We start from the raw sequence: 24,414 nt of genomic DNA on the forward strand, positions 1-24,414 counted from the left end.
AGCAAAAAACTGAGGAGCCCGTGGGAGCACGGGGGGTGTATAGGCAGAAGGGGAGGGGCCTAACACTTTTAAGTGTAGTACTTTGTGCGGCCTCCGGAGGCATAGCCTATACACCCAATTGTCTGGGTCTCCCAATAGAGCGAAAAAGAAAATAAACACAAAAGGAGTCATTTCTGTAACTAGGCCCGATTCTTACTGCCAGTGAAAGATCGGTGCAGAATATGAGCACATCTAGCAAGGGAGCCTCCAAGCTCACACTGAACAGCAACTAAGGGGGATAACTGGTGAAGTCTACCTTACAATTTAAGAGGCACTGCTATTTTCTATGTAATTTTGGGTGATTATAGGTCAAAAGTTTTAACAATATAAAAAAAAAACCCAAACAACCAATTCTGAAGTACAATTAAAGCACCACTCCAGCGTTTTTCTTTTTTTTCCAGAGCCACCTGTCATATACTCACATTCCAGTGTCTTCACCTTTTACCAATGCAATTACGGTCTTGTGGCGCCATATTGTGATAGTAAGATCTGACTGACCGAAAGTCAGAAGTTACATCACAAGGTCTCAATATAAGTCTATGAGAGCCAGAACAAGGCTACAACGAAGTTCTCATAATGTTGCATTGGTTTGTGACCTCCGGCGCGCTCCATGAGACACTGGAGCGCGCGCCATGAGTCACTGGAGCGCACACTGGAGCGCGCACCATGAGACACTGGAGCGCGCACCATGAGACACTGGAGCGCGCGCCATGAGACACTGGAGCGCGCGCCATGAGACACTAGAACGCGCTCCATGAGACACTAAAGCGCGCTCCATGAGACACTAAAGCGCGCTCCATGAGACACTAAAAGCGCGCTCCATGAGACACTAGAGCATGCTGGAAGGTCACAAATCGCCAAGACCAACCGGATCGGCCAAGAAAGAAAGTGAAGCCGCCAGAAGGTAAGAATAATACAGGAGGCAGGGGACTTAGATTTAAAGCACCACTCCAGGGATGCAATGAAAAAAAAACACTGGATTGGTGCAGTAAGCAATGTCAGGCCAGAGACAATGAAACTTGTCCACAGCACAGGATATACTCACGTCCATACTTCAGCAGCAAACATTGCTGAAACGTTCCAACTAGAGCCAAAAATGTTCATTGACTTTGAAAAGCAGTCATTATAGATAAGCCCAGTATAGACAGAGAAGAGTCCCATCAGCAGGATAATGTAACGCCCCTCAAAAAACATCTTCATGAACTATTAAACAGAATATAAAGATTAAAAATGAATCCATTAAATCATAGACATCGCAGTAAATTTAAGTCAATATACTATAAGTTAAGCCTGTATAAAGCCTTTTCATACAATGGTCACAAATACAGTATAAAGACTCTGCTATGTTCATGCTGACTAGCAATGATTACATCTGGTAACGGTCATATACAAGGGAGCTCAGTGGCAGCATTCATCAGAATATTTTAGAGCGGCTTATCTACTTCTAGACTGCCCAAACGACGTCCAGGTAGTCCACTGTTATCCTGGCACTGACGTTCTAAGGCTATGTGCACACACTGCGTTTTTTTGACGCTGCGTTTTTTAGCAAAAAACAGGTCTGATGTCATTTCCTTCTTCCATATGTTCTTCATTCTCCACTAGTGTATGCAGGAGAGCAGACAGCTGCAGAACTACAAGGCTCAGCATGCTCCATCCAGGACTGTATGCTGGAGGGAGAGTCAGGGGGAGCAGACCTACAAGGCTCAGCATACTCCATCAACTAGTGGATGCAGGAGAGCAGACAGCAGCTGCAGAACTACAAGGCTCAGCATCCTCCTTCCAGGACTGTATGCAGGATTTCTTTGCCCCCCCCAAACAAAAAAAATGACGTGGGCTTCGCCATATTTTTATATGCTAGCCGGGTGCAGCAGGCAGGTACGGGCTGCCCCCAACCCCCAGCTGCCTATTTGTACCCGGCTGGGAACCAAAAATATAGCGAAGCCCTTTTTTTTTTTTTTTTATTTCATGAATTTCATGAAATAATTAAAAAAAAAAAAAAATGACGTGAGCTTCGCCTAATTTTTGTGTCCAGCCGGGTACAACTAGGCAGCTGGGGATTGGAATCCACAGTGCAGAGTGCCCGTGCTTTCTGGGCACCCCCGCTGCGAATTGCAGTCCGCAGCCACCCCAGAAAATGGCGGTTTCATAAAAGCGCCATCTTCTGGCGCTGTATCCAACTCTTCCAGCTGCCCTGGTGACGGTGGCTCGCTGGGTAATGAAGGGAATTTTGTTTACTTACCGTAAATTCCTTTTCTTCTAGCTCCAATTGGGAGACCCAGACAGTGTGACAGTGGGTGTATAGCTACTGCCCTCTGGAGGCCGCACAAAGAACTACACTTAAAAGTGTAAGGCCCCTCCCCTTCTGGCTATACACCCTCCCGTAGGAGTACAGATTCCTCAGTTTTAGTACCAAAGCAAGAAGGAGGAAAGCCAATAACAGTTTCAAAAACAAATTCAATCCGATAACACGATCGGAGAACTTAAGAAACAACATGAACAACATGTGCACCCGAAAAAACGAAACCCTAAGAACAAATAGGGCGGGTGCTGGGTCTCCCAATTGGAGCTAGAAGAAAAGGAATTTACGGTAAGTAAACAAAATTCCCTTCTTCTTTTTCGCTCCTAATTGGGAGACCCAGACAGTGGGACGTCCAAAAGCAGTCCCTGGGTGGGTAAAAAGATACCACATGAACGGGCTGTCAGACAGCCTCTTCCTACAGGTGGGCCACCGCCGCCTGAAGGACCTGTCTACCTAGGCTGGCATCTGCCGAAGCGTAGGTATGCACTTGATAGTGTTTGGTAAACGTGTGCAGACTCGACCAGGTAGCCGCTTGGCACACTTGCTGAGCCGTAGCCTGATGCCGCAATGCCCAGGACGCACCCACGGCTCTGGTAGAATGGGCCTTCAGTCCAGATGGAATCGAAAGCCCAGCAGAACGGTATGTGTGAAGAATTGGTTCCTTGATCCACCGCGCCAGGGTGGATTTGGAAGCTTGCGATCCCTTATGCTGACCAGCGACTAGGACAAAGAGCGCATCAGAACGGCGTAGAGCCGCCGTGCGAGAAATGTAAATCCTGAGTGCTCTCACCAGGTCCAACAGATGTAAACCCTTTTCAAATTGGTGAACTGGATGCGGACACAAAGATGGCAAAGTGACATCCTGATTGAGATGAAAGGAAGAAACCACCTTGGGAGAAAACTCTGGAATTGGACGCAGTACTACCTTGTCTTGGTGAAACACCAGGAAGGGAGATTTGCAAGATAACGCCGCTAGCTCGGACACTCTTCGAAGAGACGTGACCGCCACAAGAAAAACTACCTTTTGTGAAAGCCGAGAAAGGGGAACCTCTTTCAAAGGCTCGAAAGGCGGCTTCTGGAGAGCAATGAGAACCTTGTTCAGATCCCAGGGTTCCAATGGCCGTCTGTAAGGAGGAACGATATGACAAACTCCTTGGAGAAACGTGCGTACTTTAGAAAGCCGTGCCAAGCGCTTCTGAAAGAATACGGATAGCGCGGAGACTTGACCCTTAAGAGAGCTAAGCGACAAACCTTTTTCCAACCCAGACTGCAGGAAGGAAAGAAAAATTGGCAATGCAAATGGCCAGGGAGAAAACCCTTGAGCCAAGCACCACGCTAAGAATATCTTCCACGTTCTGTGATAGATCTTAGCTGAGGATGGTTTTCTAGCCTGTCTCATTGTGGCAACAACCTCATGAGATAAACCTGAGGCCGCTAGGATCCAGGACTCAATGGCCACACAGTCAGGTTCAGGGCCGCAGAATTCAGATGGAAAAACGGCCCTTGAGACAGCAAATCTGGACGGTCTGGTAGTGTCCACGGTTGGCCTACCGTGAGATGCCACAGATCCGGGTACCACGACCTTCTTGGCCAATCTGGAGCGACGAGTATGGCTCGATGGCAGTCGGACTTGATTTTCCGGAGAACTCTGGGTAACAATGCTAGAGGTGGGAACACATAGGGGAGTCGGAATTGCGACCAATCCTGAACCAAGGCGTCTGCCGCCAGTGCTCGGTGATCGTGAGACCGTGCCATGAAAACTGGGACCTTGTTGTTGTGCCGTGACGCCATCAGATCGACGTCCGGCGTCCCCCAGCGGCAACAGATCTGCTGAAACACGTCCGGGTGAAGGGACCATTCTCCTGCGTCCATGCCCTGGCGACTGAGAAAGTCTGCTTCCCAGTTTTCCACGCCTGGGATGTGAACTGCGGATATGGTGGACGCTCTGCTTTCCACCCACGTCAAAATCCGTTGGACTTCTTGAAAAGCTTGGCGACTGCGTGTTCCCCCTTGGTGGTTGATGTACGCCACCGCCGTGGAATTGTCCGACTGAATCCGAATCTGCTTGCCTTCCAGCCATTGTTGGAAGGCTCGCAGGGCAAGATAGATTGCTCTGATTTCCAGAACATTGATCTGCAGGGTGGACTCTTCCAGAGTCCACATCCCCTGAGCCCTGTGGTGGAGATACACCGCTCCCCACCCTGATAGGCTCGCATCCGTCGTGACCACTGCCCAGGACGGGGGAAGGAACGACTTTCCCTGTGACAATGAGGTGGGGAGAAGCCACCAACGCAGAGAGTCCTTGGCAGTCTGAGAGAGGGAGACAGTCCTGTCGAGGGACGTCGATTTCCCGTCCCATTGGCGTAGAATGTCCCATTGTAGAGGGCGCAGATGAAACTGCGCGAACGGGACTGCCTCCATTGCTGCTACCATCTTTCCTAGGAAATGCATGAGGCGCCTCAGTGAGTGCGACTGGCTCTGAAGGAGAGATTGCACTCCAGTCCGTAGCGAGCACTGCTTGTCCAGTGGAAGCTTCACTATCGCTGAGAGAGTATGAAACTCCATGCCAAGATAAGTCAGAGATTGGGTCGGGGTTAGATGAGACTTTGGAAAGTTGATAATCCACCCGAAACTCTGCCACCTTCAGACTGTGTTGGCATGCCTCTTGAGAGGGTGCCTTTATAAGCAGGTCGTCTAGATACGGGATGACCGAGTGACCCTGCGAGTGCAGAACAGCTACTACTGCTGCCATGACTTTGGTGAAGACCCGGGGGGCTGTTGCCAGACCGAAAGGTAACGCTACGAACTGCAGGTGTTCGTCGTGTATGACGAAGCGTAGGAAACGCTGATGCTCTGGTGCGATCGGCACGTGGAGATACGCATCTTTGATATCTATTGATGCTAGAAAATCTCCTTGAGACATTGAGGCTATGACGGAGCGTAGGGATTCCATCCGGAACCTCCTGACTTTTACGTGTCTGTTGAGCAACTTTAGATCCAGGACGGGCCGATACGATCCGTCCTTTTTTGGGACCACAAACAGATTGGAGTAAAAACCGTGACCTTGTTCCTGAAGAGGGACGGAGGTCACCACTCCTTCCGCCTTTAGAGCGGCCACCGCCTGGAACAGAGCATCGGCTCGGTCTGGTGGTGGAGAAGTTCTGAAGAAACGAGTTGGCGGACGAGAACTGAACTCTATCCTGTACCCGTGAGACAGAATATCCCTCACCCAACGGTCTTTGACGTGTGACAGCCAGATGTCGCCAAAGTGGGAAAGCCTCCCACCGACCGCGGGTGTGGGAATCGGAGACCGCAAGTCAGGAGGACGCCGTCTTGGCAACGGTTCCTCCGGCTGTCCTTTTTGGGCGTGACTGAGACCTCCAAGAATCTGAGCGTCTCTGGTCTTTTTGAGTCTTTTTTGACGAGGCGAATTGGGACCTGCCCGGTCCTCGAAAGGACCGATAACCAGACTGACCCTTCCTCTGTTGGGGTCTGTTTTGTCTGTGTTGCGGTAAGGATGAGTCCTTACCCTTGGAGTGTTTGATGATTTCATCCAAACGCTCTCCAAACAATCGGTCACGAGAAAAAGGCAAATTGGTTAAGCACTTCTTGGAATGAGAATCTGCTTTCCAATGTCTCAACCACAGGGCCCTACGCAAAACAACGGAGTTGGCTGACGCCACTGCCGTGCGGCTTGTAGCGTCAAGAACAGCATTAATCGCGTACGACGCGAATGCCGCCATTTGCGAGGTCAATGGTGCTACCTGCGGGGCAAATGCACGTGTGACGGAGTCAACTCGCGCAAGCCCGGCTGAGATAGCTTGGAGTGCCCATACGGCTGCAAAAGAAGGCGCTAATGACGCTCCAATCGCTTCATAGATGGATTTCAGCCAGAGCTCCATCTGCCTGTCAGTGGCATCTTTAAGTGCCGCTCCATCTTCAACCGCAACCAAGGATCTAGCTGCAAGCCTGGAAATTGGAGGATCCACTTTTGGACACTGGGTCCAACCCTTGACCACCTCAGGGGGAAAAGGATAGCGTGTATCTTTAAGCCGTTTAGGAAAACGCCTTTCAGGATAAGCGTGGGGTTTCTGGATTGCGTCTCTAAAGTCAGCGTGGTCCAGAAAAGTGCTTAAAGTACGCTTAGGGTATCTGAAATGGATTCTCTCGTGCTGCGAAGCTGACTCCTCCACAAGAGGAGCTGGTGGGGAAATATTTAACATCTTATTGATGTTAAATATAAGATCATTAACTATGGCGTCACCATCTGGTGTATCTAGATTGAGAGCGGTCCCAGGATCAGAATCCTGATCAGTTACGTCCGCCTCATCACCCATAGATTCATCTCGCTGGGATCCTGACCATTGAGATGAATGTGAAGGCCCGTCATAGCGAGCCCGCTTAGGCTGCCCGGGGCCATCGTCCGAGTCAGAGTCTTCACCCTGAGGTGTATATGCCCGTCCGGAGCTTGGAGCTGAGGGGGACCAGGGGGCAATGATTGCACAGTGTCCGTGGCCTGAAGTACAGGCCTAGCTCGCAATGTGTCAAGAATTTGTGACATAGTGAGAGACATTCTGTCAGCAAAAGCTGCAAACTCAGTTCCTGTCACCTGGACAGCATTCACAGGTGGTACACCCTGGGTCACGTCCAGCAGAGGTCCCGACTGTGCAAGCGCCGCAGGGGCCGAGCACTGCACACAATGGGGGTCCGTGGAGCCTGCCGGTAGAAAAGTCCCACATGCGGTGCAGGAAGCATATAATGTCTGCGCCTTGGCACCCTTGCGTTTTACGGGCGACATGCTGCTGGCTCTCTGCAATGTGAGAGAGTCTATAGCCAAAGGGCGACCAGCGCTATGCAATACAAAGTATTTGTAGAAACAAAATACTAAGAATACTACTGGCACAAGAGGGGGTGAGCCCTGAGGGCTGCTTACCGCCCGCTGAATAGCGGGTAAGAGGCTGCAGAATTCCTTGTCTGGGTCTCCCCGGCTCCCCTCTGCAGCGCAGCGTGTCAGCAGGAATGGCTGCCGGCGTCTGTGGAGAGGGGCGGTCCGTGGGAGTTCCCAAACAAAAGTGCGGGAAACAGTGTCCCCTCTGTGCCGATTGTGAGGGCTGGAGTATGTAAAAACGACTCCAGCCCTCGGCGCTGATGCACTGGCCAGCGTCCCGCCCCTCTCCTGACTGGCAGGTCTGGGGGCGGGAACGAACGGAAGCAGGCCGCAAAAGCCGGGGACTTGAGTTATCAGCGCGGCCGCCGTAAAAGCGCGGGCCGCGCTGAAGTCCCCGGCGCACCACAAGTGCCAGCCGCGCCGCAGTCCCAGCGGCCGGCGTGACCGATTCCTAGACGTGGCCAGCGTCCCGCCCCTCTCCTGACTGGCAGGTCCGGGGGCGGGAACGAACGGAAGCAGGCCGCAAAAGCCGGGGACTCGAGTTATCAGCGCGGCCGCCGTAAAAGCGCGGGCCGCGCTGAAGTCCCCGGCGCACCACAAGTGCCAGCCGCGCCGCAGTCCCAGCGGCCGGCGCGACCGATTCCTATAAGTGTGCCTGCTTCAGCGAAGCTGAATGAGGCCATGGCACAAGCGCCGTAGCGCTGCTGTCCCCCGGCGCACTACAACACCCAGCATGCTGCGGTGTGAGCGCCTGCACGGGGACACAGAGTACCTTGAGGAAGCAGGGCCATGTCCCTGATGTACTCCGCTCCATCCAGCATCTTCTCCAGGGGCTGTAGATGGAGCACGGTCTCAGTGCCTGGAGACCAGTAAATCCCACTTCACCCAGAGCCCTGTAAAAAGGGATGGGGAAGGAATCAGCATGTGGGCTCCTGCCGCCGTACCCGCAATGGGTACCTCAACCTTACAAACACCTCCGACATACAGTGGGGTGAGAAGGGAGCATGCTGGGAGCCCTGTATGGGCCCTCTTTTCTTCCATCCGACATAGTCAGCAGCTGCTGCTGACTAAAAACAATGGAGCTATGCGTGCGTGTCTGACCTCCTTGCGCACAAAGCTAAAACTGAGGAATCTGTACTCCTACGGGAGGGTGTATAGCCAGAAGGGGAGGGGCCTTACACTTTTAAGTGTAGTTCTTTGTGCGGCCTCCAGAGGGCAGTAGCTATACACCCACTGTCACACTGTCTGGGTCTCCCAATTAGGAGCGAAAAAGAAAATGGGGTTAGGGCTAGCTTTATATTATCAGCTGGCCCTAAGCCCGAAATTCATGGTGTCACGCCAATATTAGACATGGCCACCATGAACTTATAGTAAAGATAAAAAAAAAACACAACACACAGAAAAATATTTTTATTAGAAATAAAACACAACACAATTAGTGATTCCATCTTTATTGAAATAAAGAACCCCCCTCCACAGTAATCCTGGGTCAAGGGTCCCGTGCCGTCCAATCCGGATCCAATATCATCTGATCGGTTTGCTGGAAGGCAAAGCGATCAGATGATGTGTCAGGATCAAGGATGTGAATCACATGACACAGCAGCTGATTGTATAAAAGCCGTTTATACAATCAGCTGGTGCATCAGTGCAAAAAAAAAAATACTCACTTATGTGCTGATTACCGGCAGCTCCTGGAGCGGAGTCTGATCTCGTCTGATCGCTGCAGGAGCTGCCGGTAATCAGGGATGAAGTCTCCTAACGGCATCAGCTGATAGGTGAAGCCGGCCGGGTGCCAGCGTCACCCCGAGACTTACGATCAGCTGACGTGTCAGGTGACTGAATCAGGTGATCCATCGCCAGGTCCTACAGGCATACGTACCCGGGGAGACTGCACACAGCCGGAGCGGACATGACACCGGGAGTCTGCAGACAGGCGAGTATGACATTTTTTTTTTCTACTGCTCACTTTTGATTTCGCAGCTGCCTCCACCTCCCGCCCAGACATGGCGCCGCATGGCAGCAGACATGCACAGGACTGGAGGTGGAAGCGGCGGTGACGGTACCGGGAGGATTCACGTTTCTGTATTTACTGACAGAAGGAATCCTCTTCCTGTACATGTCACTTTACTACCCACCTCCTGCGTTTATGGCCCCCTTCACACGTCCGTGAAAAACACGCACGTGTGTTACGGGCCGTTTTTCGGGTCCGTATCCAGTTTTTGTGTCCGTTTTTATGGTCCGTGTGGCATCTGTGTGAATTGCGTATGCTAGCCGTGTTTGTGTGTAGAACGTCCGTGTGTGTGCGTGTGGAATTAACGTGTATGTGTACGTGGAATGTCCGTGTGGAATGTCCGTGTGTGTGATGCACAATGTCGTTTATAAATGTCGGCTGACAGCCGACAGAGTTGCGCGATGAGAATGAACTCGGGTGAACTTCACCCGACTTCATCCTCATACCGCGGCTCTGTCTGTGTCGAGTACTACTGATTAGCGGTCACCTGTGAAGGATTCACCGGTGACCGCTAATCCCCCGAGTGACTGAAGTTTCCCCCCCTCTCTCATACTCACCGATCCCCGATGCGGCGCTGCACGGCATTCACACTGCTGCGGCGGCTTTTACTATTTTGAAAAAGCCGGCCGCTCATTAAACAATCTCGTATTCCCTGCTTTCCCCGCCCACCGGCGCCTATGATTGGTTGCAGTGAGACACGCCCCCACGCTGAGTGACAGGTGTCTCACTGCACCCAATCACAGCAGCCGGTGGGCGTGTCTATACTGTGCAGTAAAATAAATAAATAAATAATTAAAAAAACCGGCGTGCGGTCCCCCCCCCCCCAATTTTAATGCCAGCCAGATAAAGCCATACGGCTGAAGGAGCCCCCAACCCTAACAATATCAGTTAGCAGCCGCCCAGAATTGCCGCATACATTAGATGCGACAGTTCTGGGACAGTACCCGTCTCTTCCCGATTTGCCCTGGTGCTTTGGCAAATCGGGGTAATAAGGAGTTAATGGCAGCCCATAGCTGCCACTAAATCCTAGATTAATCATGTCAGGCGTCTCCCCGAGATACCTTCCATGATTAATCTGTAAGTGACAGTAAATAAACACACACACACCAGAAAAATCTTTTACTAGAAATAAAAAACACAAACATATACCCTGGTTCAACAATTTAATCAGCCCGAAAAAGCCCTCCATGTCCGGCGTACTCCAGGATGGTCCAGCGTCGCTTCCAGCTCTGCTGCATGGAGGTGACAGGAGCTGCAGAAGACACCGCCGCTCCTGACAGCTCCACGCGGCAAATGAAGAGTGCCGCGCGATCAGCTGAGCTGTCACTGAGGTTACCTGCTGTCAACGCTGGATCCAGTGACAGCGGGTAACCTCAGTGACAGCTCAGCTGATCGCGCGTCTGTGTTCATTTGCTGCGTGGAGCTGACAGGAGCAGCGGTGTGTGCTGCAGCTCCTGTCACCTCCATGCAGCAGAGCTGGATGCGACGCTGGACCATCCTGGATTCCGCCGGACATGGAGGGCTTTTTCGGGCTGATTAAATTGTTGAACCAGGGTATATGTTTGTGTTTTTTATTTCTAATAAAGTAGGATTTTTGTGTACTCCCCGTAAAATCTCTTTCTCTGAGTCTTCATTGGGGGACACAGGACCATGGGTTATGCTGCTGTCACTAGGAGGCTGACACTAAGTAAACATAAAAAAGTTAGCTCCTCCCTAGCAGTATACACCCCGAGCCGGAGGCGGGCTCAGATCAGTTGGTGCACAAGCAGTAGGAGGAGTACCAGAATCACCATACATAAAAACAAGTTGTAACTAAAACAATGCAGCCGTGCAAACAAGAGGTCTATGAACATAAGACCGCTGAAAAATAGCAGGCAAATGCAATTGAACAACCAAAAAACCAAGCAGGGTGGGTGCTGTGTCCCCCAATGAAGACTCAGAGAAAGAGATTTTACGGTGAATACACAAAAATCCAACTTTCTCTATCGTTTCATTGGGGGACACAGGACCATGGGACGTCCAAAAGCAGTCCCTGGGTGGGAATACCGAAAACCCGCAGATAGGAAGAAAACAACAACCTCCCTCGGCGGGCTTGCACTATAATTGAATGCTGCCACCCTATTACAGGTGTGCAACTGCTGCCTGCAAGACCTTTCTCCCAAAACTAGCATCTGCCGATGCTTGGGTGTGAACCTGGTAGAACCTAGTAAAGGTGTGCAGGCTAGACCAGGTGGCGGCCTTGCAGACCTGGTCGGCCGACGCCTGATGCCTAATCGCCCAAGAGGCTCCCACTGCACGGGTAGAGTGCGCCCTTACCCCCCGCGGCGGAGACTTGTCCCGAATCCGATAGGCCTCTGATATGGCGGAACGGATCCATCTGGCAATTGTGGCCTTGGATGCCGATTCACCCCTCTTGGGACCAGAAGGGAGGACAAACAGACCATCTGACTTACGGAACGGCGCGGTTCTGGAGACATAAATTCTAAGTGCACGCACTAGGTCCAGGGTGTGCAAGGACCTCTCCAAGCTGTGAGAGGGGCCAGGACAGAAGGACGGAAGAACGATTTCTTCGTTAAGATGGAACGGGGAGACCACCTTTGGGAGAAAAGCGGGATCTGGCCGGAGAACCGCTTTGTCCTGGTGAAAAATCAAAAAGGGGGAACGACAAGAGAGAGCTGCCAGCTCTGACGTCCTGCGAATAGAAGTGATGGCAACGAGAAACACCACCTTCCAAGACAGGTGAGAAAGGGAAGATTCTCGCAAGGGCTCGAATGGGGGGCCCTGAAGTGACCCTAGGACTAGATTAAGGTCCCACGGCTCTAGAGGCCGACGGTACGGCGGTGCCAGGTGGGCCACTCCCTGGATGAAGGTCTTAACCTGTGAACGAGCGGCCAGTGGCTTCTGAAACAGGATTGATAACGCCGATATCTGGCCCTTTAGTGTTGCGAGCGAGAGACCCGCATCTAGGCCTGACTGCAAGAATGCCAATAGGGAAGGAAGGGAGAAGGCGAGAGGAGAAGAAATATTATGCTCTTCACACCACCTGAAGAAAACCTTCCACGTGCGGTAGTAAATTTTTGATGAAGATGGCTTCCTGGCCCTAATCATTGTCTGAATCACTCTTGAGGAAAAACCAGCCTTAGCTAGAACCCAGGATTCAACGGCCAAGCCGTCAAATTTAGGACCTGTGAGTTCTGATGGAAAAGAGGTCCCTGCTGCAGGAGATCTGGACGGTCTGGAAGGCGCCACGGAGCGTCTGCGAGGAGCTGAGTTAGTTCCGTGAACCATGCTCGCCTGGGCCAGTCCGGAGCCACTAGGATGACCGGTATTCCTTCCGCCTTGATCTTCTTGAGGACCCTCGGAATTAGAGGGAGCGGAGGGAAGATGTACGGGAGACTGAACTGGCTCCATGACAGGGTGAGGGCGTCGACTCCTAAAGCCAAGCGGTCGCGGCACCGCGCTACAAACTGCGGAACATGACGGTTGAACCGGGAGGCCATTAGGTCCACGTCCGGAACTCCCCATCTGTCGCAGATCTGGTTGAAGACTTCCCGGTTGAGGGACCATTCTCCGGAGGCGAGGCCTTCCCTGCTGAGGAAGTCCGCCGCCCAATTGTCCACGCCTGGGATGTGTACCGCTGAGATCAGGGAGTGATGACACTCGGCCCATTGCAAAATCTTCTTGACTTCTCGCATTGCCCCGACACTTCTTGTGCCGCCTTGGTGGTTGATGTACGCCACCGCCGTCGCATTGTCCGACTGGATCCTGACCGGGCAACCGTGTACTAGGTGTCGAAACTGCTGCAAGGCTAGCCGGATGGCTCTTATCTCCAAAATGTTGATCTGGAAACAACTCTCCCTCGGTGACCATCGGCCCTGCGCTGTGTGATGCCGAAACACTGCTCCCCAGCCCTGGAGACTGGCGTCGGTGGTCACTATCTTCCAGTGGAGCGGGAGGAAAGACCTTCCTGATGCGAGGTTGCGTTGATTGAGCCACCAACGGAGGGAGTGGCGGGTCTCCGGCGAAAGATGAAACCTGCGGTCCAGAGAAAAGGGAGATCTGTCCCACTTCTTCAGCAAGGCCAGCTGGAGGGGCCGGAGATGGAACTGTGCAAAGGGTACCGCTTCCTTCGCCGCCACCATACGACCGAGGACTCGCATGCCGAACCTGATGGAAACTTGGCGCTGACGCCGGAGAGCGCGGAGGCCTCGTTGTAGGGAAGACATCTTCTCCTGTGTGAGGAAAACTCGACCTTGGATGGTATCGAATACCATGCCTAAAAAGGTGATCCGACGGGCCGGGGTCAGAGAGGACTTCTTCCGATTTATCAGCCACCCTAACCGTAAAAGGGTGTCGATTGTGACCTGAACCCCAAGACGACAGTCCTCGAAGGAAGAGCCCTTTATCAACATATCGTCCAAGTACGGGATGACCATGACACCCCTGGAATGCAGGACGGACATGGCAGCAGCCATGATCTTCGTAAAGACCCTGGGTGCGGATGCGAGGCCGAAGGGAAGAGCCGTGAACTGGAAGTGATCTTCCGCTATCGCAAAGCGGAGGAACTGTTGGTGAGAGGTGGCTATCGGGACGTGAAGATAGGCGTCTTGAATATCCAGCGATGCCAGGAATTCGCCTACCTCCATGGACGCGATGACGGACCGGAGTGACTCCATTCGAAACGGCCGAGGCCTCACCGACCTGTTTAGAAGCTTTAGGTCGAGGACGGGACGGACAGAGCCGTCCTTTTTGGGGACCACGAAAAGGTTGGAATAGAACCCCTTGAAACGCTCTGCGGGAGGGACTGGTACCACGACTCCGGCTCGGAGGAGGGAGTCTATGGAGTGAAAGAACGCGCGAGCCCGCGCGGGAGACTGGGAGGGCGCGATAGGAAAAAACGTCTCGGTGGCTTTGCTTCGAATTCTATTTTGTAGCCTGATGTGATGATCTCTCTGACCCAGGCATCGGCGGTCAGGGGGATCCACACATGCTGAAAACGAGACAGACGCCCTCCCACAAGTCTGGCGTTGTTGCGCGCCGACCGCGAGTCACTTGGAGGAACGTCGGCGGTAACCAGAAGAGGATCTCGTGGACTGGCGGGGGCGTGAACGCCAGGCGGGATTGGTCTTGAATGACGGGGTCTTCCTGTCTCTCGGAGGAGAGCGGCTTTTCCGCGGCTGGGGATTGGAGTTGAAGCTGAGAAAGGGCCGGAAACGAGCGGTGGGGCGCCGATTCTGGAAGCGCTTGGGGCGCAATTGGGGGAGAGATGTACTCTTTCCTCCCGTTGCATCGGAGATCAACTGGTCCAGCCTATCTCCGAAGAGAAAATCCCCTAGGAAGGGCAGGGAAGTTAGTGACTTCTTAGAGGCCGCATCCGCGTTCCAGGACCGGAGCCAAAGGGCTCGACGGATGGCTACATTGTTGCTGGCGGCCTGGGTCGCGCAACTTGCAGACGCCAGGGCTGCATTGAGCAAGTACTCACACGCGAGGGAAATCTGCGAGGCGATGGGAACCAGGTCCGGATTGGCAGGAATGGCGCGGAGACCGCAGCGTAGCGTGTCCGCCCAGGACATCAGGGCCTTCGCAACCCAAACCGAGGCAAAGGCCGGAGAGAGGGATGTGCCCGCTGCCTCGAAGGCGGAACGGGCCAACCTGTCAATAGTACGGTCCGTAGGGTCCTTGAGAGACGTACCGTTAGTGAGTGGAAGGACTGTGTGAGAAGACAGGCGGGAGATTAGGGGGTCGACCACAGGGGAGCCTGCCCAATCCTTTCGAAGACCCTCAGGAAAGGGATAATGCAAATCGATGGACTTACCGCTGGTAAATACCCTGTCCGGCTGTTGCCTGTGGCTGCGCAGTAACTCAGCGAATTCTGGATGTCCGCTGAATGTGTTCTGGGCCCGCTTCACCCGCTTAAACGAGACCTGGGTGCTCTGGGAGGAGACGGGGTCCACCTGTACCTTCAAGGTCTGGTTTACTGCTTCTATCAGGCTATTCACCATGCGCCGAATATCAGCCGCCTGCTCTGAGTCCTGCAGGGGTGCCGCATCGGAATCATCATCGGAGCAGTCAGAAGCCTCCCTGGAGGACTGACGGTCTGGACCTGGGGATGAAGGTGAAACCTGGGAAGAGTCTGAGGACGAGACCTGGCGGGTCCGTTTCTGAGCAGCAGAGGAGGACCCTGCAACGGGGCTCATCTGCTCCGGAGGCGATTGCGCCGGGTCTGCGGGAATATGGGCGAGCGACGGCAGCAGGTGCAGAGCTTGCGCGATGGTCCGAGAAGCCTCAGAGAGGGAATCTACGGACTGGGACAGGGACGCTAGCCAGTCGGGGGGGGTGGGACGCAGGGCCCTGCAGCATATGGCGCTGTGGCGTCTGCGGTATCAGAAGCGTCGGCCGCGGAGTCCTGCGGAGGCTGCGCGTCTGTAGAACAGACGGAGCATAGTGGGGCGTCCTGACCCTGGAAAAACTTGGACTTGCAGGAGGAGCATGCAAAAAATAGTGCAAAGGGGTCCTGCTTGGATTGGGTGGGCTTAGCCTTAGGCATGGTGAAAACAGGTACTCTCCCTGGTGGCTGCTAGGAAGGAGACAGGAGAGGGTTAACTCGTCCCTAAACTCAGAGAATGCTGCCTAGTTAGGGCTACTCCTTAGGAGCAGAGCTTACCCAGGTCCTGCGTGCTGCCCACCAGTCCAGAAGGGGAAGTCCAGGAGAGCTGGCCAGCAGAGTCAGAATGCCGGCGCGCTGCAGCCTCAGGGGACCAGAGACAGGCTAAAATGGCGAGGGGACGCTGGAGGAGGCTGGGGGAGGAGCAGGATTCCGGCGCGAAAAACCGGAGGATTTACAGCCCCCACCATCAGCCAGAAGGCAGAGCAGTGGGAGGATACAGAGGGAGACGACCATCGGCCAATAGCGCTGCAGCGGGGGCGTGGCTAGGACGCAGGAGCGACTAGGCCGAGACCGGGGACTAAATTTATGGAGAGGGCCGGGGGAAAGTGCAGGAAAGGTTGGTCCTACCTGCAATCGGCGGCGCCGGCCCAGCGATGGATGCGGTGCAGGCAGGGCTCCCTGGCCCTGCCTGTGTACAGCGCTGCTCGTCCAGGAAGGCTCCGGGGGAGAGCGTGCTGAGGCAGGGTAGTGGACATCATGATGGGGGTAGCAGCCCCCTTTCAGGAGAAGGTTCCATCCCTGCTGTACTCCCCTGTACGCCCTTTGGGGTGATACCGCAGGGCGAATCAGGGGTGCCCACCAAACAACCTGCCCACACGCGCACCCCCGGGAGTGGTACCACGGGGACGGACGGGGGAGAGGGCCCGAAGTCTCAAGCCCCTGCGACCCTGGGGAGTGGTACCCACAGGGCTGCGGAGGATGAGTGAAGCGAATACCTGCAGAGAAAAAGACCACAGGTATGAGAGTGATGAGCGGCGCCGAAATAAAAGAAAAAAGCGCAAAAACATACATGGCTGAGGGGGGCCGAGACGGCCCACATCAGCCTCCTACGACACTAAGCTAAAACTGATCTGAGCCCGCCTCCGGCTCGGGGTGTATACTGCTAGGGAGGAGCTAACTTTTTTATGTTTACTTAGTGTCAGCCTCCTAGTGACAGCAGCATAACCCATGGTCCTGTGTCCCCCAATGAAACGATAGAGAAAGGATTTTTTCTGGTGTGTGTGTTTATTTACTGTAACTTACAGATTAATCATGAAAGGAATCTCAGGGAGACACCTGACATGATTAATCTAGGATTTAGCGGCAGCTATGGGCTGCCATTAACTCCTTATTACCCCGATTTGCCAAAGCACCAGGGCAAATCGGGAAGAGCCGGGTACTGTCCCAGAACTGTCGCATCTAATGTATGCGGCAATTCTGGGCGGCTGCTGACTGATATTGTTAGGGTGGGGGGCTCCCCATAACATGGAGCTCCCCATCCTGAGAATACCAGCCTTCAGCCGTATGGCTTTATCTGGCTGGCATTAAAATTGGGGGGGGGGGACCGCACGCCGTTTTTTTTAATTATTTATTTATTTATTTTATTTTACTGCACAGTATAGACACGCCCACCGGCTGCTGTGATTGGGTGCAGTGAGACACCTGTCACTCAGCGTGGGGGCGTGTCTCACTGCAACCAATCATAGGCGCCGGTGGGCAGGGAAAGCAGGGAATACGAGATTGTTTAATGAGCAGCCGGCTTTTTCAAAATAGTAAAAGCCGCCGCAGCAGTGTGAATGCCGTGCAGCGCCGCGCCAGTGATCGGGGAACGGCAAGTATGAGAGAGGGGGGGGAAACTGACCGACAGACTGTGAGAGAGGGACAGACAGACCGAGAGACCGACAGAGAGACAGAGACCGACCGACGGACTCAGGGAGATTGACCGACATACACAGAAATAGAAAGAATGGCCGACATCACTAGAAATAAAAACACCAAACGGACACGGACTATAGGTAGATGCATACGTGTTTACTAACGTGTGTGCACATACCCATAGACTTTCATTGTGTCCACCTGTGCGTGCTCCGTGCAGATAACAGACATGCATCCGTGCAAAACGCAAACACATACGGCTCACGGACACGCACACATGGACATAATGAAATAACGCACGTGTGACCACAATCATAGATTAACATTGGTGCATGTTTGTCCGTGTCTCCGGTATATACGGAAACGGAACAAACACGCACGTGTTTCACGGACGTGTGAAGGGGGCCTAAAGCTGCGTTTTTGGTCTTAGAAACGCAACAAAACGCACCAAAACGCAGCTATAATAACAATTTGCGTTTCTCATTGCGTCTTTCAACATCCCATTGCACTCAATGGATGAAAAACGCCGTGAAAAACGCGGGAATAATTGACATGCTGCATTTTTGTGGTCACCACAAAAATGCAGCTGAAAAAAAACGCTGTGTGCAGACAGCAAAAATGAAAACTCATAGACTTTGCTGGGGGAAGCAAAGTCATGCAGTTTTCTGGGCAAAAACGCACCCGAAAAACGCGCAAAAACGCCGCGAAAAACGCATTGTGTGAACTTACCCTAAAAACGTCACAGCAGTCTAATTAGCTTACACAAGATCATGTAGCTGTTGTGGAGGGGAGCTGGCTGTCAGACTCAGCCAGACTCCCCAAAGAAAAAGATAAACATGGTAAACATGCTAATCTTTCAATTTCAGCTCGGCAACTACGCTGGTGTTTAAGGATTAGGAAGCATTGACTCTAAAATTTCCTCTGAAATTCTCCTGTAACTTGGGCTAATATTTAATCTCCAGTTACAAGGGAAATCAGCAACAACAAAAAAATGAATGCATTGATGTTTTATAACCCCTCTCCTCCTTTAATGGGAGGCAAAGTGTATATTGCTATTGTAAGTTGCTATTTCTAGCTCTGCCCCATTGAAAAAATATGTCCAATATATAAAAATAATTTCTATGGAAAGGGGAACATAATAAGGGAAATAAGTCGTGAAAAAAAAGAAAGAGGCAAAAATTATATGAATATCCGAAGGAGAAAAAAAAAAATAGAACCATTATAAGAGCATATATGATAAAATCTAAAAATGTCCCTGGTCAGGGAGGATGGGAGGGGAGACATAAACAGGTTAATTGAATAAAGAGATTATATATATATATATATATATATATATATATATATATATATATATATATATATATATATATATAATCTTTATTCAATTAACCGGTTTAATATATATATTTCTTAAGAAAACAAAAGAAGGGAATTTTGTTTACTTACCGTAAATTCCTTTTCTTCTAGCTCCTATTGGGAGACCCAGACATTTGGGTGTATAGCTTCTGCCTCCGGAGGCCACACAAAGTATTACACTTAAAAGTGTAAAGCCCCTCCCCTTCTGCCTATACACCCTCCCGTGCCTCACGGGCTCCTCAGTTTTGGTGCAAAAGCAGGAAGGAGGAAACTTATAAATTGGTTAAAGGTAAATTCAATCCGAAGGATGTTCGGAGAACTGAAAACCATGAAACAATTGAACATGAACAACATGTGTACACAAAAGAACAACCAGCCCGAAGGGAACAGGGGCGGGTGCTGGGTCTCCCAATAGGAGCTAGAAGAAAAGGAATTTACGGTAAGTAAACAAAATTCCCTTCTTCTTTGTCGCTCCATTGGGAGACCCAGACAATTGGGACGTCCAAGAGCAGTCCCTGGGTGGGTAAAAGAATACCTCGATAACAAGAGCCGACACGACTCCCTCCTACAGGTGGGCCACCGCCGCCTGAAGGACCTGCCTACCTAGACTGGCATCTGCCGAAGCATAGGCATGCACTTGATAGTGCTTTGTGAAAGTGTGCAGACTAGACCACGTACCTGCCTGACACACCTGCTGAGCCGTCGCCCGGTGCCGCAATGCCCAGGACGCCCCTACGGCTCTGGTAGAATGGGCTTTCAGCCCGGAAGGAATCGGAAGCCCCGAAGAACGGTAAGCTTCAAGAATCGGTTCCTTGATCCACCGAGCCAAGGTTGACCTGGAAGCTTGCGAACCCTTACGCTGACCAGCCACAAGGACAAAAAGCGCATCTGAACGACGCAGGGGCGCTGTGCGAGACACGTAGAAACGGAGTGCTCTCACTAAATCTAATGAGTGCAAATCCTTTTCAAAGCGGTGAATTGGATTAGGGCAAAATGAAGGTAAGGTGATATCCTGATTAAGATGAAAAGGCGATACCACCTTAGGGAGAAATTCCGGAACAGGACGGAGAACCACCTTATCCTGGTGAAAAACCAGGAAGGGGGCTTTGCATGACAGTGCTGCAAGCTCCGACACTCTATGGAGTGAAGTAACTGCTACTAGAAATGCCACCTTCTGCGAAAGACGTGATAAAGAGACATCCCGCAGCGGCTCGAAAGGTGGTTTCTGAAGAGCCGTTAGCACCCTGTTGAGGTCCCAGGGTTCAAGCGGGCGCTTGTAAGGTGGGACTATGTGGCAAACTCCCTGCAGGAACGTGCGGACCTGCGGAAGCTTGGCCAGGCGCTTTTGAAAGAATATTGAGAGTGCCGAGACTTGCCCTTTGAGAGAACTAAGTGACAACCCCTTATCCATTCCGGATTGAAGGAAGGAAAAAAAAGTGGGTAAGGCAAAAGGCCAGGGAGTAAAACCTTTATCAGAACACCAGGACAAGAAAATCCGCCAAGTCCTGTGATAGATCTTGGCGGACGTCGGTTTCCTGGCCTGTCTCATAGTGGCAATGACATCCTGAGACAGCCCTGAAGACGCTAGGAGCCAGGACTCAATGGCCACACAGTCAGGTTGAGGGCCGCAGAATTCAGATGGAAAAACGGCCCTTGCGACAGCAAGTCTGGGCGGTCTGGCAGCGCCCATGGCTGACCCACCGTGAGATGCCACAGATCCGGGTACCATGACCGCCTCGGCCAGTCTGGAGCGACGAGAATGGCGCGACGGCAGTCGGACCTGATCTTGCGTAGTACTCTGGGCAGCATTGCCAGAGGAGGAAATACATAAGGCAGTCGAAACTGCGACCAATCCTGGACTAATGCATCCGCCGCCAGAGCTCTGTGATCTTGAGATCGTGCCATGATAGAGAAGTGGGAAGAAGCCACCACTGAAGGGACGTCTTTGTTGCAAGTTCCTGTCGAGAGAGTTCGACCTCCTGTCCCATTTGCGGAGAATGTCCCACTGGAGTGGCCGCAGATGGAATTGCGCGAAGGGCACTGCCTCCATCGCTGCTACCATCTTCCCCAGGAAGTGCATGAGGCGTCTCAAGGGGTGAGACTGAGTCTGAATCAGAGATTGCACCCCTGCCTGCAGTGACAGCTGTTTGTCTAGTGGTAGCTTGACTACCGCTGACTGTGTATGAAACTCCATCCCAGATAGGTCAGAGATTGGGTCGGTGTCAACTTGGATTTTGGGAAGTTGATGAGCCACCCGAACTGCTGGAGGGTCTCCAGAGCGACGGTAAGGCTGTGTTGACACGCCGCCCGAGAAGGTGCCCTGACTAGGAGATCGTCCAAGTAGGGAATCACCGAGTGCCCCTGAGAATGCAGGACCGCCACAACGGATGCCATGACTTTGGTGAAAACCCGTGGGGCTGTCGCCAGGCCGAAGGGCAATGCCACGAACTGAAGGTGTTCGTCCCCTATGGCGAAACGCAAAAAGCGTTGATGTTCTGGTGCGATCGGCACATGGAGATAGGCATCCTTGATGTCGATCGATGCGAGGAAGTCTCCTTGTGACATCGAGGCGATGACCGAGCGGAGAGATTCCATCCGGAATCGTCTGGTGCTCACGTGTTTGTTGAGCAATTTGAGGTCCAGAACGGGACGGAATGATCCGTCTTTCTTTGGTACCACGAATAAGTTGGAGTAAAAACCGCGACCCTGTTCCTGAGTGGGAACGGGGGTCACGACGCCTTCTTTTTTCAGAGCGTCCACTGCTTGAAAAAGTGCGTCTGCTCGCGCGGGGGGCGGGGAGGTTCTGAAGAAACGAGTCGGAGGACGAGAGCTGAACTCTATCCTGTAACCGTGAGACAGGATGTCTCTCACCCATCGGTCTTGAACATGTGGCCACCAGGCGTCGCGAAAGCCGAAAGCGGGAGAGCCTGCCACCGACCGAGTATGCGGTTCGGGGATGCCGTGAGTCATGAGGAGGCCGCCTTGGAAGCAATGCCTCCGGCGGTCTTTTGGGGGCGTGACTTAGACCGCCACGCATAGGAGTTCCTCTGGCCTTTGTCCTGTCTATTGGACGAAGAGGACTGTGGCTTGGCGGAGGGACGAAAGGACCGAAACCTCGATTGTATTTTTCGTTGCTGAGGTCTCTTAGGTTTAGACTGGGGCAAGGAGGAGTCCTTTCCCTTGGATTCCTTAATAATCTCATCCAATCGTTCGCCAAACAATCTCTCGCCAGAAAACGGCAAACCGGTTAAGAACCTCTTGGAAGCCGAGTCTGCCTTCCATTCGCGCAGCCACATGGCTCTGCGGACTGCCACAGAATTAGCGGATGCCACCGCTGTACGGCTAGCAGAGTCTAGGACTGCATTCATGGCGTAGGAAGAAAACGCCGACGCCTGAGAGGTTAAAGATGCAACTTTCATGGAGAAGGAAACACGGCATGAGGCTCCGGCTGTCGTACCCGCAATGGGTACCTCAACCTTAACAGCACCGCCGACTTAGTGGGGTGAGAAGGGAGCATGCCGGGGGCCCCGTGGGTGCCTTCTTTTCTTCCAACCGATACAATCAGCAGCTGCTGCTGACTAAAATGTAGATGTGTGAGTGGATGTGTGCCTCCTTCTACACAAAGCATAAAACTGAGGAGCCCGTGAGGCACGGGAGGGTGTATAGGCAGAGGGGAGGGGTTACACTTTTGAGTGTAATACTTTGTGTGGCCTCCGGAGGCAGAAGCTATACACCCAATTGTCTGGGTCTCCCAATGGAGCGACAAAGAAAACAGCTTATTCAAGGAAAACCTATTGATTATGAAATTAAGATACTTAAGAGAGAGTCTTAGATGCATCAATCTACAATGCGGCTGCTTACTTCATCTTGTGTGCGCTGTAATTTTGGACTGTTTTCATAGAGAACCAGAACCAAAGCAAAGAGCGACATCATAAGGCCATGTCCAAAATCTCCAAACATCACGGCAAACAGAAATGGAAATGTGATAATGGTGTAGGGAGCTGTAATATGGAAAAACACAAATGTCAGTTCTGCACCTACCTTCTGATATTATGACAGAGCTGCCATGGATTGTGTCTAGTAATGCAGCTCAGACATATTCACATGGATGATGATGATGATCTGCAGTACTAGACACAATAGATGGATGTAAGGTTGTTTGTGGAAATAAAGGAGACCCTTTTTTCAAATAATGGACCATCCCTTTAAGTTGTTATAAAAATGAAAAGCTGAACAGTCTTGACTATGAAACATACCTGGATTTACTTCTCGGTAGGTCCCCACACCATACGCATCTACTATGTTCTGAAAGCCCACAGTGAATTTGTTTGTACGTATTAATGTTGGAGGGGTGTCATTGGTGGGAATGCGGTTTATGAAGGAGGGGACAGTTGCACCACTCTTTCTCTGTTTGATGAGAACAGACATTCATTGAAGCCCCCACTGTACAGATTTCATCAGAATATCAAACATATCGAAAGAATTACAACAAGTTAAAACTTGATCTATTGCAAAAGATCTTACCGAGCCTTCCTCAAGAGCTCTTTTGAGGTTCTGGAGATCGGCCAGAGGACACCAAACTTCGGCAATTAAGCATTTATTAGTCACATCAAAACTACAAAAATTCAGCACATGGTAAATCGCCTTCATCTTCTTGACCTGAATAACCCATTTGTAGACAGACTCCGATGCCTTGAAGAGAACTTGCTTCAAATAATCTTCTGTCTGGTTAATCACCTATATGAAGTTGGAAATGCGGTGAGCAGAAAGTAAAGACAATTTATAACAAAGACATATTGTTATATATATTGTTGGCAGAATCCAATCTCAAGAAAGGTGCGGCAGAATTTCTTGATTTTTAAGATAGTCTGCAGTATAATGCCAGGCTGTTTTCTATTGGGATTACCAAAGCCCAACTCTACAGCATCAGGAGTTCAATTTGATCTTGTGCTGATAAAAATTAAGGAGCTTGAAATATATTATATACAAGTTGAAAATGGCAATAGAAAAGTTTTACCTATGGCCAGTATCACCTGTCAACCATGTAACTAGATTAGTCTTTTACAGATTCCCTTTGATTTGAGTGAAAGATCATCTCTCAGCAGGTTTTTGATATGTAATCTGAGGACAGTATGAGGTAGAGTCTAAAGGGTGCTTTACACACTGCAACATCGCTAGCGATGTCGTGCGCGATAGCACCCGCCCACGTCGCTGTTTCGTCATGGGGGTGATCGTTGCCGTAGCGAACAATATTGCTACGGCAGCGTCACACGGACATACCTGCTTAGCGACGTCGCTGGAGACATCGAACAACCTCTCCTTTAAGTGGGAGGTGTGTTCAGCGTCACAGCAGCATCACTAAGCGATCGCCCAATAGCAGAGGAGGGGCGGAGATGAGCGGCCGGAACATGCCGCCCACCTTCTTGCTTCCTCATTGTAGGTGGACGCAGGTAAGGAGATGTTCCTCGTTCCTGCGGTGTCACACATAGCGATGTGTGATGCCGCAGGAACGACGAAAA

The 24,414-nt window shown here is 51.8% G+C and overlaps 1 protein-coding gene across 1 annotated transcript in view; it reads right to left on the bottom strand.

The window, feature by feature from the left end:
* ATP6V0A2 (ATPase H+ transporting V0 subunit a2) overlaps positions 1 to 24,414 on the bottom strand; it is a 140,000-nt gene that overhangs the window by 53,972 nt on the left and 61,614 nt on the right. The window contains exons 9-12 of the mRNA XM_075322668.1: positions 23,420 to 23,632; positions 23,152 to 23,302; positions 22,757 to 22,896; positions 1,085 to 1,242 (exon numbers count right to left, since the gene is read on the bottom strand). Coding sequence (XP_075178783.1) covers positions 1,085 to 1,242; positions 22,757 to 22,896; positions 23,152 to 23,302; positions 23,420 to 23,632 — 662 coding nt within the window. The remainder of the gene's footprint in view (positions 1 to 1,084; positions 1,243 to 22,756; positions 22,897 to 23,151; positions 23,303 to 23,419; positions 23,633 to 24,414) is intronic.

This window comes from Anomaloglossus baeobatrachus, chromosome 1 (genome assembly GCF_048569485.1).
Source record: "Anomaloglossus baeobatrachus isolate aAnoBae1 chromosome 1, aAnoBae1.hap1, whole genome shotgun sequence".
Taxonomy (NCBI): domain Eukaryota; kingdom Metazoa; phylum Chordata; class Amphibia; order Anura; family Aromobatidae; genus Anomaloglossus; species Anomaloglossus baeobatrachus.